Source organism: Cololabis saira, chromosome 9, assembly GCF_033807715.1.
Source record: "Cololabis saira isolate AMF1-May2022 chromosome 9, fColSai1.1, whole genome shotgun sequence".
NCBI lineage: Eukaryota > Metazoa > Chordata > Actinopteri > Beloniformes > Belonidae > Cololabis > Cololabis saira.
The window spans coordinates 16,807,265-16,819,921 of NC_084595.1; the positions used below are offsets into that span (position 1 = coordinate 16,807,265).

The 12,657-nt window shown below is 39.2% G+C and overlaps 1 protein-coding gene across 2 annotated transcripts; it reads right to left on the reverse strand.

Moving 5' to 3' along the window:
- Positions 1-7,253: 7,253 nt before the first annotated feature.
- Positions 7,254-12,330, reverse strand: LOC133451499 (histone H2A.V). 2 transcript variants are annotated; one of them, XM_061730610.1, is made up of 5 exons: positions 12,184-12,330; positions 8,780-8,857; positions 8,555-8,668; positions 8,314-8,443; positions 7,254-8,196 (listed from the first exon to the last, which is right to left on the reverse strand). In XM_061730610.1, the coding sequence occupies exons 1-5, from the start codon at positions 12,286-12,288 to the stop codon at positions 8,135-8,137; spliced, it is 489 nt and encodes a 162-aa protein (XP_061586594.1). In that variant the 5' UTR covers positions 12,289-12,330; the 3' UTR covers positions 7,254-8,134. The 2 variants fall into 2 exon arrangements, with proteins under 2 accessions (XP_061586594.1, XP_061586595.1); XM_061730611.1 differs by lacking the exon at positions 12,184-12,330 and having other exon boundaries at positions 8,780-8,863.
- Positions 12,331-12,657: the final 327 nt, after the last annotated feature.

The following is a 12,657-nucleotide window of genomic DNA, read 5'->3' on the forward strand; positions in this document are numbered from 1 at the left end:
GTAATCGTAGGGGGACCCTCTGGTCTCGATGGGTGAAGATGGGGAAACTGGGTGTTTGCACATCCGTAAAGCCTGGGATATACTTGCTGTTGGTGCTTGCGTTCGCGTCTGTTCACGTCCGTTCACGTCCGTTCGAGTGCACCACCAACCGCAACTTTGCTCGCATAGTACGCGAGGAAAGCGCGTCGTACCAGCGGTGACCGATAGGGGGCAGTAAGCAGAGCAATAGTTGGAAAAGTGATTAAATATTTAGTAGTAGCGGTAGTAGCAGTAGCAGATTAGAAAAACAAACAAGTTTACATGACAACATTGGATGGTAGGAGATTATTGCTTTGGTTGTGATCTCGGCAAAGGAAACGGTGCCAGCGACCTCCATGTCGTCACTTGTGGCCAGCTGGTATCTGACCGGGACCAGCGCCACTCGCGGCCAGAGCCAGAACTGCAGGTCACTACGCGTTCAGTGTCTTTTTGAGAACGTGCACGTCAACGCGTCAAATGAACGCAGGACACGCGTGGCGGCCATGATGCGGTCTGAACCGCGAGTATATCTCAGGCCTAACGGTGCCATGAATGCTGAGCAGATGTTGTTCATGCCAGTACACTCAAACTGTACATTTCCTTGTCATGTCACCCAGCACAACTGTCAGGTAGTTTAGTCAAAGATCCTCAGATACCTTTTCTTTTCCTCTCTGGGTTTTAAGTATAAGCTGATACTGTAGCGACCATTTGTTTATCAAACAGCCACTCTCCACTCCTCATGCTCTTCCTCCCTTTCCTCCGTGCCATCTGCTACCTCCAGAGTGGAAACTGCACCACCGTCTTCTACTCTTCTGGCTGTGTTCATGACACGATCTCTTCTCTTCTTCCCCATTTTGCTCTTAGAGTCTGTCTTGTCTTTATCTTCCTCAGAATACACCACCTCATTGTTGAGAATCAGGACATTGCCCTGCTGCTTTTTCTTCCCACTTTGAACAGGTGAAGGAATCTTTTCATCTGTTGCTTGTGGCATTACTTCAACTTCTTTTTCACCACCAACTGTACTTTCCACTGTTTCCATGAATTTTCTCTCTTCTATTGACATCTCCTCTTTGTCAAAGAATTTCTCGCTGACATCATGATTGTACTGATTTATCAGCACCTCTTCCAACCTGTCAACACTCATCCTGTTAAATGTGACAGCAGGGTAGCCATTCTTACACTGCTTTGCACTGTTTCCACATAGAGGTCCATTAATCACCCAGCCCAGTAAAGTTCTCATTGCTCTCATTGTCCCTCTCCTCGACTGTTGATCAACTCCCATGGTTCCATTAACTTTGAGGAGTTCGTGCCAATGAGAAAATCAACATTAGCGTTGATACGGGGAATATGCATGTCTTTCAGGTATGACCATTTGGACAACTCTTTTTAAGTGATGATATTACAACATACTGGGAAGCTCAAAAAACTGCGTGCCGGTAAGATCAGAGATTTCCATGCCTTTTACAATGTAACTTGGAACGGTGTAAATGTATTTTCGTCCTTTTTCCTTGGATGTTCAGCCTTTCCATTAAACTTTCAGTGCAGAAAGTGTCTGTACTTCCTGGATTCAGAAATGCATAAGTTTGGATGATCTTGTTTCCTTTTGTACACTTGACATTGACAGGTAAGATGGAAAGGATGCTGTCGCTGCCCCTGGCCCCTGTATGACCACAAGTAGAGACAGCCGTGCCACTCACTGACAATTCCTTGGACTGACCTTCATATATGCGTGGTGCTTTTTTCTCAATGTGAAGAAGACTGGGATGACTTTGATTACAAACTCTGCAGGATATTACAGATTATTACAATCCTTACTCATGTGTCCTATGCGCAGACGACCAAAGCATACTCCTTTCTCCTTTAGAAAGTCCAGCTTTTCACAATGCATTTTCTTTTTCAACTTTGGACAATGATCCAATTCATGTCCATGTGTACAGTATAGGCAGGAAACAAAGCTTGTTGTTGTAGATGACACACTTTGTGTTTGATTATGAATGCTTTTCTTGAGCGGTTGATTCTTTAGGCATAAAGACAGCAGTTGCAAAACTCTTTCATAGGAACTGTGACTTTTTCTGTACCTTTGTCCTGATACCTCCTTTATTCACACCTTGAGTGTCTTGGATGTCACCAAAAATTGGATCAGAAATGATTTTGACTTGGTACTCAATGAACTTGACAATATCCTTAAAGCCAGATCTGCGCCTTTGGATTTCAGAAATTTCACATGCAGGCACTCTCCATTTCTCTGTAAGTTTGTAAGGAAGTTTCTGGGTTACTGTCTTCATGTTAGCTGGCACCGTGGACCACAAGTCTATACTGTAAATCTGGATTACATCATTGAGAGAATAAATTCATTATTTTTCCATTATTTGCTGAACCCCAAAAAGGAGCATCTTGGACTTTACAGTATTTAAGAAACCTACCTACAACAAATAAATGCTCATGCAGACCATTGTTTTTTTTTTTATATTTTCTTTCTTTTCAGCACAAAATAAACACACAGACGGTAAGGTGAAAGAATCCAACAGAAAACAAAAAAAGAAGGACAGAGAGCCCAGCAGAAAAAACAACACAAAAAGAAATTCTGGTAAATGCTACCACACGTACACAAGTCACTAATGACCAAGTTACTTAAGTACAAAAGCCTAACTGAAGCATGATCAAAAGAAATTATCCAAACCACCCAAAAACAAAATGGTGACCATTCTCATCTTTCTGCACGACACTGTGAAACATTTTAGCCAATATATCATCAGGCTTAATTAAAGTACCACACACATACCATGTAAAACTTTACCTTGTATTAAAATGATACATTCTCACAGTGTCGATGTTCAGATGCTATAATTTAGTAATCAGTAATAGGACTAATGTTTATACTACTTTATCATGCCTATTTTAATCCGTAATGCATTCAAATGGTTATATTTTTCAAATTAGCAAATCACCAGAAAACTGTAATAAACTAAGCAATGGGATTATATTTTCTAATTTGGTTAGTTAGATTTAGTAAACCAAGGTTCTCAACTATTGGGCCTTTGCTAATGTTGCACCTGTAGAGATTTTGGTGCAGTCAGTAAGAACCAGCATGAGAAGGAGGGAGTCTCTTTTAGCTTTGTATATATTTTTTATCCTGTGCAATACACATACTAATTTCTTTCGCTTTTCCTACTAATGTATGTTCTTTATGAATCCACATTTTAAAAGGGGAATAAATGGGTATTACATCAGTACATAACGTATAGCCAAGAAACTTTGTTACAACTAATAATATACCAAACACAAATTTCCTTATCATTTGAAAATGTTTAAAGCAGAGTTGATTTTCAATGATTTGTTTGTCTTTATTTCCTAGAAACAGTAAAGTGCAAGGAGAGCAAAAAAGCACCCATGGTCTCTCATGGAGATTGCTGCGGCCATGAGACATTTTGGGGAACACATCAAAAAAGGAAAACTGGCCACTATGATTGAATGCCAGCAATGCAAGAAGGCTGAAGATCCGACTCTGGTTGGTCGCTCTATCCAAAACATAAGAGATTTTTGTAAGGAATCGAGGCGTAACTTTGAAAAGAAAAGAAAATCCTGGTTAGAATATGGGAATGTGATGAATTATCTATCAGTGATATCCTCAGGACACGTGGGATATTAAGGGTTAGACCATAATCTCTGTATTCTGATATCACTGGTGGACAAATATTTCATCTAGTGCAAGCAGGAGGGCTGACAATGTTCCAGTTGTAATGGCAAACTGCCTGTGGATTAGAATGTGTTAACATACTGACATTTTTACGGTATATATTGTTTGGTGTGGATCGGTTACTGTACTTTTCGTACAAGAGATTCCGTTTTATTTCTACTGTGAGATGATGGGTAAATTCATCTTGACTTTACTTGCAAATGAATTTTGTACTAAAAATTGAGTAGTTTATACAAAGACTAGTCTTTCTTGATCTACATGAAAATCTCATGCGAAAAAATCGCCTTAATTTTTTTTAAAGTAGATCAAGCAAGATATTTTTTACTGTGGTGTTCTACTTAAACAAATAAAGCATGTTTCATCTAAACGTTGGTCAATCTGCCCAATAGATTAAAATTGTTAAAAGAAAGGTAAATACAACAAGATCATTGCTTGTTGTTTGTGTGTAAATGAAAAGATTGCCTGGAATTACAGAAATACTGCTTGTTAAGGAAAAAATGCACAATGTCTTGTTTTTTGAACAAATGCAGATTAAGTTCAAAACTAGATGTATTCATGTAAAGCAGCAAACTTCATTTTTAATTGTTAATATCACAGATTTAAATATGTTATATTTACATGCGCTTAGATTTATTTTTTTCAGTGTGTGTGTGTGTGTGTGCGCTGATGTGAGGAAGTTGACCGGGAAGGTCTGACGGATTCAGCTGCATGTACAGTAAATTCAAGCGCCGCGGCTCCTTAAGGTGGACGTTTCTTCCTCATCAGCTGCGGTTTCGAGTTGTGAGCGGGTTTTAACCACCAGCACTGTTCGTCCCTGCAGCCGAGGACGGTCCTCCTTCCCATCATCCGTGTCTGCTTGCTGCTGCCTGGAGGAGCGGTGCTGATGCTGCGTGGAAGCTGATGCGCGACCTCTGCTGGCGGTGTCGCGGAACTGCACCTGAGCGGATGGTTGGTGGTTCTGAGGTGACCACTGGTAGGCATATAAAGGCTTTTATATCTATCTATCTATCTATCTATCTATCTATCTATATATATATATATATATATATATATATATATATATATATATATATATATATATAAAGGCCTTTATATATATATATCCAAGCCTCTGCATTCATAGACGGATTACCGCATGGGCAAAGTGGGCATGTGCCCAGGGCCCTGGAGCCAATGGGGGCCCTCGGCTTTCAAACATTTTTTTTTTTTTTATGTGTAAATTAAAATAAATTTACAAGCTCATAGGGCCCCGTTTTGTGTGATACGTTCATATATAATCGTAAATTGTAGGCTATAATTACGATAAAATGTGCATTGTGCGGTCATTGTAGACTAATTCTTACTTTACAACTGTCCTGAACGCATCAGGGCTGTGAGCCGTTAAATCGACGCAGAGTCTCCGCCGTAGGGTACGGCGAAGCCTACGGCGTAGGGTACGCGGCGACGCGCACCGTACGTGCGCATCGCCGCGTATCTACGCCGTAGGCGCCGCGTTGGTGAAACGCGGAACCATAAATCAGCCTTAAACAGTTAACCAATTTGCCGACTCGGCAAATTTGTGGCCATTTAGGAGATGAGCGCTAAACTTTAAAAGAGGACTAAGCATGTACAAAGTTTTATGGAAGAGTCGACTACCATTGGTGAGTGAGTGTAACCTTCATAAATAATTTATTTACCAGAATGTTGTGGTATTCTTGACCACCTGCCTATTTGAATGAGCTTTGTGTTGTTGTCAACTAGACCGCCGAGTCTATTCTCTGTTCTAGAGCTCAGAAATGATGTTATAGACCGCTGTGTCTATCTATCTAAATAGATTGTGTAATGTTTTTTTTTTTTTGTATTTAAACTGTATCAAAGATGGAACTGAGTCAGTCCGTGAATATCTGAGTTTTCAGCTCCATGTGATTGACAGCTGTCAGGCCTCTGTGTGTGTGTGTGTGTGTGTGTGTGTGTGTGTGTGTGTGTGTGTGTGTGTGTGTGTGTGTGTGTGTGTGTGTGTGTGTGTGTGTGTGTGTGTGTGTGTGTGTGTGTGTGTGTGTGTGTGTGTGCTTCTGAACAAGTTTGTGACTTTACTCTGCTTTCTGCAGCATAGGCCTATAGGCTTGGCTCAATAAAAGTGAGAATAAATGTTGTTTGATGGGTAGGATGAGGTGTTTTTGAACGTTAAAATGACTATCATAAGGGCCCATCGAGAATGCTCCGCCCCCTCGGTACTGAGACCCACGCTCCGCCACTCCGCCATCCACAATCACACGGTGTGATTGTGGATTCTCTGCGCCATTGTGTGACCAAACTGAGTGATTGGGGAGGGCATGCACCGTGCACGTAGGATATTATTGTAGATAGGGGCCCATAGCGAGTTTGTGTCCAGGGCCCGTGGTCATGATAATCCGTCCTTGTCTGCATTCATAAAGAAACTAACTGCTTGTGTCATGGTTATAAGAGAGTTAAAAAAAAATAGATTCATACTTAATTATTTTCATGTGTTAAAACAAGATAGTTAAAGAGATTAATAATTCATTGTTTTCATGTTTTAAAAGGAGTTAAAAAGGTTAAAACAATGATTGATCATCGGTTCTGTGTTCAACTGTTTTGCCTGGCCGACAACAAACAGTAAAAATTGAAAATGCCTGTTTGACGTGTTGGCTGAGGATCAGTGTAACGTGATGGTGAACTGATGAACAATACACTAACACAATTGAAGAATTATTTGGAGAAATGTAGAGTCTTAGTTGTATTTAATTTCATTTAACTTACTGTCATATTTACGTTACTATGCAATATCCTACGGACTTCATTCAATGTATGTCTTGAAATGTATCTGCTTATTTGCTTGATGCCAGACTTTGTATTGTTCATGGACAATGCTCTGACTGTGTTTAAAATCTTAAAAATAAAGGTTTGGGGAAAAAAATAGGCGTGACAGAGTGTTGACTTCTGTTACAACTATGTTTTTCTTTTTAATACATTGCACTGGGTCCCATTATTAAATAATGTAATTGCATTTGAATTGATTAGTCAGGAGACAGAGTCATAGGATTTCTGGCTCAGTCGGAAGATTAAATCAGGCGGTCTTGGGTGGTAAGTATTGCCCAAAGAGGGGCCGTCACTTGTTTACTCACAACAAATGATCAACTGTCCATCATTGGCTGGAAACCTTTCATCATCTTATGAGAGAGGAGGTGAACTAATCTAAAAACCCAAACATGATTATACGTCACGTTTTTGTGGTTTCCTGAGTTGGGAAAAATATCTAATTTAGTGAGCAGTTTGCTTTTGTAGGGTGCTGTGACGTCACAGATCCAGCTCAGAGTAGACTTATCCATCAGGCCAGTGGCTCCCCCTGCAGGCCAAACCTTTGTTTACACTGCTGTAGTGTCTGGGACATGAGACTTTAAACTTATTACATGACTAACTTTTAAATATTATAATAGTTCTAAATACATTTGTTATCCTGGCAAGCTTTCAAGTTTCAAAAGTAAACCATTTATGGTTGTGGACAACTGTAACACCGTAATGCAGGACAATACTGCAAAGACTGTTTCAAACCAGGCCAAGGACAACATGCCAAGGATATTTATTCAAAGATAAAACACGCAGTCATTTCCCTGCACACATATTTAGAAAAGACTGACGTCTCCTCTTCAAAAGTGTAATAGACATGTCAGGAGAGTTCATTTAGACACAAGTAAATGTTTTTTTTTTTTACTTTGACAATTTAGATCTTCTCAAAAAGTAGAAAATATCTGCACCCATGGGAGGCTCTTGCTGAACGAACGGTTGGACATTTGTTCTGCAGCGTGGAAAAATATGGCAAGATCAGAGTCTTCCGATTGCAGCAGCCAAGGAGCACTGTCCATAAGTAATTTCAAGTTTAACAATTTCTTTTTAAATGCTGTAAACATTGACAAAACACTGCAGCAGACTGTTACAGTACGTGTTCATTGATATTAACTGATGTAAAAAATTAAAGACACTTTTCACTCATCCTCATGCAGTTCAGAAAAGTACAGTAAGATGAAAAGAAAAAGCACCATCTCACATTTAGCCATCTCCTTAAAAACATGTTATAGTAAATGTTTTATCTTCAAGAAAATAACCACAAAACAAGACTTTTATATAAAAAATGGTTTAACAATTTTTCAGTATAAAACATTACAGATTGTGATGCCAATCAACAAATTCACCATTTCAAATATTCAGGAACTTCCCAGTCAAACGGTCTACAATAAAATACAAAGGGTTCTGTTGTTAGGGGATTTTTTTTTTTTTGCACTTTTCTCTAATTAAGGGGAAAATATAACAACAAAGCCTAACAATCACTCTTCTTTTGCTATAATATTAATAATAAAAAAGAACAAATGCGACCTCCTGGTCCAAACAAAGCCCAAGTCCGGAAATTTCTGGTCAACGTGGCGTCTATGCAGTCTTCTGCTGGCCCTTCTTCCCGATGAGGGATTTGTGGATGTGGGGAATAACACCTGGAAACGGAGAGAAAATGTTCCACATAAAGGCAGTCCTTCAACGGCAATCCTGGATAAATGATGCACATAAAATATCCTGGAAAAGGATATTTTTTTGCAGGACTCAAAGCTTACCTCCACCAGCGATTGTAGCCTTGATAAGAGAGTCCAACTCCTCGTCACCACGGATGGCCAGCTGCAAGTGACGGGGAGTGATACGCTTCACCTTCAAGTCTTTGGAGGCATTTCCCGCCAACTCTAGTACCTAGTTTAATAAAAATGACAAAGAAATGTACTCAAAACACAAAAATGCAGCCGAAACTAACAGAGAATACAGATATGAGTCGTAAACGTGTTCAAAATTGAGAATCCCTACTTCCGCAGTGAGATACTCAAGGATGGCAGCACTGTACACAGCTGCTGTGGCTCCAACTCGGCCGTGGCTGGTGGTACGAGTCTTCAAGTGTCTGTGGATACGACCCACTGGGAACTGTCAGGAAAGATATGCCGTGTTAGTGGTTTAAATAAACTAAAAGCAACCAAGCCTCTCAGAAGAAGCACCTGCAACAAAACTGGCAGATGAAGATGGAATAATGTTTACCTGCAGCCCAGCCCTCTGGGAGCGTGAAACTGCCTTTGCCTTGGCTTTCCCACTGTCCTTTCCTGCCTTGCCACCAGCCTGCATGGAGTGATGGCAGAATATTTAACAGGAAACAACTGGACATGAAATCAGAGAGAACAAGATGGGCAAACATGGCTGAGACAATATCACTTGGATTTGAATTGTCCCGATTCGATCACGTTGTTTCAGACTTCGGAGGTTGCATCCCGATCAGGGATCGGATTTATATTTTATTCTCATTATTTTGATCAGTGCATCAAACAGATGATGGAAAAATGTTAAACAACTGGTGTATCAGGAAGCAACAGGTCCACGTAATTTTGTGCGACAATGCTGCTAATATGCAGAAAGTTATGGGGGAGGTTGGGGTGCGGAGTGCGGGCCGTGTCAAGCAAAGTGAGTTTGATAAAGTTGTTTGTGGTGATCTGCGCACAGCTGTGTTACAGCAGAGGTGAATAAATAAAAGTTAAGTTACAACAGTAACTGAAAACCGAACGAAGCTGGCTGAGTGCTCAGAAAAACGCCATAGGCTGCGTTGCGCATTCTTGCCGACTTTGAGTGCACGAGGACAGCGTGATGGACTCCCTGGTACCGCAAGGAAGATTGTAGGTCACTTCAAACACAAACATTTTATTCTTTAAGCCAGAAAAGGACAGTAACAAATAAGCGTAGTCTAAAAAGCACATTACTGGCCTTACTTTATGACACTGTTGCACTTGAATTTGCTTATTTGTTTACCTGCCTGCTGGGTATTTTAAATTGAGCTGCTGTTTTTCATTAATTCAAATTTATGTTTAAATATGCATTATTACATGATTGTTCAAGTTACCTTAAAGAGAACTTCACTGTTTAAGTGCTAAATGGTCAAATAAAGTAAATTAAATAAAAATGGGGGACAACCTGGGTCTGTTTATTTTGCATTTGTTTAATTTTTTTTAATGTGTTACGATAGTATCAGATCGGAACTCGGTATCGGCAGATACTCAGTCAAATGACTTGGAATCGGATCGGGGTCAAAAAAAACCTGATCAGGAAATTCCTAATTTGAATTGTTATTTTATGCAAATGCAGTTTATATCTAAAATATTGCTTTAAAAAGCGTGATGGCTATCGCGAGGAAGATCGTAAGTCACAAAAAGACAGTAAGAAGTAAGAGTACAGTCTAAAAAGCACATTACTGCCTTACTTTACGACACTGTTGCACTTTTATTTGCTTATTTGTTTACATGCCTGTCGGGTATTTCAAGTTGAGCTGCTGTTTTTATTTAATTTAAATTTGCACTGTTTTTACTAGTTAATAGTTGCACTATTATTACTGATTTGTAAAAAGTTACCTTTTTTTTTTATTTGATTTTTTTTTGTACATGTAAAAAAAAAAACAAAAAAAAAAACACTATAAGTTTAAGGAAACAACAAAACAAAACAAAGAATTTCATCCTTTAAAACTTGCTAACTTGATTTACATGTGCCAAAAAAGGAGTAGGAAGAAGTGTAAACTTATTTAGCCCTACCCCCATTTACTGATCATTTAACCTGTATTTATAAATATTCACACACTGTACTCACTACCTTAAAGAGTACTTCACTGTTTTAAGTGCTAAATGATAAAATAAAAATGGGGGACAACCTGGATCTGTTTGTCTTTTTTAAATTTGATCTTTCTAACGTGTTACGAAAGTATGGGTATTGTCACTGCTCCACCCGCGCTGCAAGAAGGAACGCTACCGCAGGTCCTTCATCCCCACAGCCATCACTCTATAACAAGAAACTGTAGCCACTCTTGTGCAATAAACCTGTCTATTTAAAAGTGCAATAACCAATAATACCTCACGTATTTTTTGGAAATATTTGTAAATATTTTGTAAATATCCGTTTATTTGGTGTTTACTACTTTTTTTCTCTCTTGTACATAGTCTTTTTCTACTTTCTATATTGCTCTTTATTATTATTTAACTATTCATGGTTATTTCTATTTTACATTTTTTGTATAAAGCGTGTGTGTTTTGGCTGCTGCACGACTGAATTTCTCCTCTGGGAGATTAATAAAGTCTACTATTCTATTTTATTCTAGATACTAGGAATGGGCGATATTTTACCGTTCACGATAAACCGTCAAAGAAATTCCCCACGGTAAGAATTTGTCATCTCGCGGTAAAAATGATAAATTCCCGTTGATGACGTTTTTGTGTAAAGCTGGGTAGAAGGAAGGGAGGAAAGAAAGAAAAAAGAAAGGAGCCTGAAAGAAAGAAAGAAATGAGCCAGAAAGAAAGAAGGAAATGAGCAAGAAAGAAAGAAATGAGCCAGAAAGAAAGAAGGAAATGAGCAAGAAAGAAAGAAAGAAAGAAAGAAATGAGCAAGAAACAAAGAAAGAATCTCATTGATGACATTTAGTATTCTTTTAGAGCAGTGTTTTGGGGGCTCAAAAGACTGAATGTGGTGATAGATTTATAATTACAAAGGTGGAGTTGAATTGGTATTTTTTTTTTTATCGTTATCGGAATAAATGCCAGAAATTATCGTGATACATTTTTTAGTCGATACCGCCCATCCCTACTAGATACTCAAAGTCAAATGAATCGGATCAGGTCCAAAAAAAAAACCTGATCGGGAAATCCCTAATTTGAATTATTTTATGCAAATGCAGTTTATATCTAAAATATTGCTTAAAAAAAAACGGAGAAGTTGCTTGAGGGATTAAAAAAAAGGGAAGTTTTAAAACCATCCCACCGTGAGACTGGAGCCCGCTGGAACGGCTCCGCTTTTCCCGCCAATCAGAACTACAACAAACCAAAGGCGGCGGTTACTGTAGTTACAGGAAATAACGTGCATTAAACCGAGACGACGAAGGGATTCAAAAAATTAAATAAAAAAATAAAAAAAAAGTTAAAAGTTGACCAACCGGACTAAAACAAGTCTTCAGTCACAAATTAGAAAAAAAAACAAAAAAAAAAGTTTTCTCCCAGAGTCGAGCTCAGAATCCTCACATGACCTTAATTAGTCACAACTGCCTGATAAAATAAAAGATTAGACGCCGTTTACGTCCATGTTAACAAAAAAATCAACCGTCAAGCCAACAAAACAGCTAAACTTAGCTCCAGAATGGACTTTTTCAGCACAAAGTAACACTTTTTTCTTTTTTCCCGTCGAATAAGAATATAAAACTAAACGGTAGCTTCGACTCGAAGCTTTTAAAAGTCAAGCCTTCTCCCGGTAACGTTGCTGAGCATGCTAACTTATTAGCTGACAGTTAGCGCTTTTTTTTAAACCCACACATTTCTCACTTCAAAATTTAAAGCATTTCTTCCCACTGCTGCACGCAGATAACGGAATAACCGTGCCGTCGGAACGGATGAAGTGTTTAGCGTCAACCAAAGCGCACATACCATTGTTTTTCGTGTAGTTATTTGGTTGCAGAACTGAAGGGGTAGCAAACAATTTCGGCTCCCGAAAGCAAAGAAACAATAAACCCTTTTGCGAGTCTTCTGCATGAAACCCCTCGTGGGAGTCCGGACAGCCAATCAGAAGACGCGTTGTTACTTCGAATCTCCCGCTCGACCAATCAGCGAACGGCTTGCAGGCTCTTCACCCATCCCCCACCTGAAGAGCTTGTCGTGTTTGCGCACGAAACCGAGTGGGCGGGGCTACGTGTGGAGCGTCCCATAGTAGACGCCGCCATATTGGATGTGGCAAGACTGCACTGTAAACTAATACAAGTGAATGGACTTATTTTCATAAAGCGCCTTTCTACAAAGAAATTTACGTTTTACGTCTCATTTATTCATTCACACACGCACCAATATACTTGGGAAACAGTTAGGCACCAAATATAATATATTTAATTTTCTCAGATGGCAAAA

What these genes read in the sequence shown, in the direction of transcription:
- LOC133451499 (XM_061730610.1), bottom strand. Translation starts at nt 12,288, where the DNA reads ATGCAGAAGACTCGCAAAAGGGTTTATTGTTTCTTTGCTTTCGGGAGC. An exon ending in TTGAGTATCTCACTGCGGAA is followed by an intron (nt 8,444 to 8,554) that starts GTAGGGATTCTC and finishes TTATTAAACTAG; the next exon opens with GTACTAGAGTTGGCGGGAAA. An exon ending in GGCTACAATCGCTGGTGGAG is followed by an intron (nt 8,197 to 8,313) that starts GTAAGCTTTGAG and finishes CTCCGTTTCCAG; the next exon opens with GTGTTATTCCCCACATCCAC.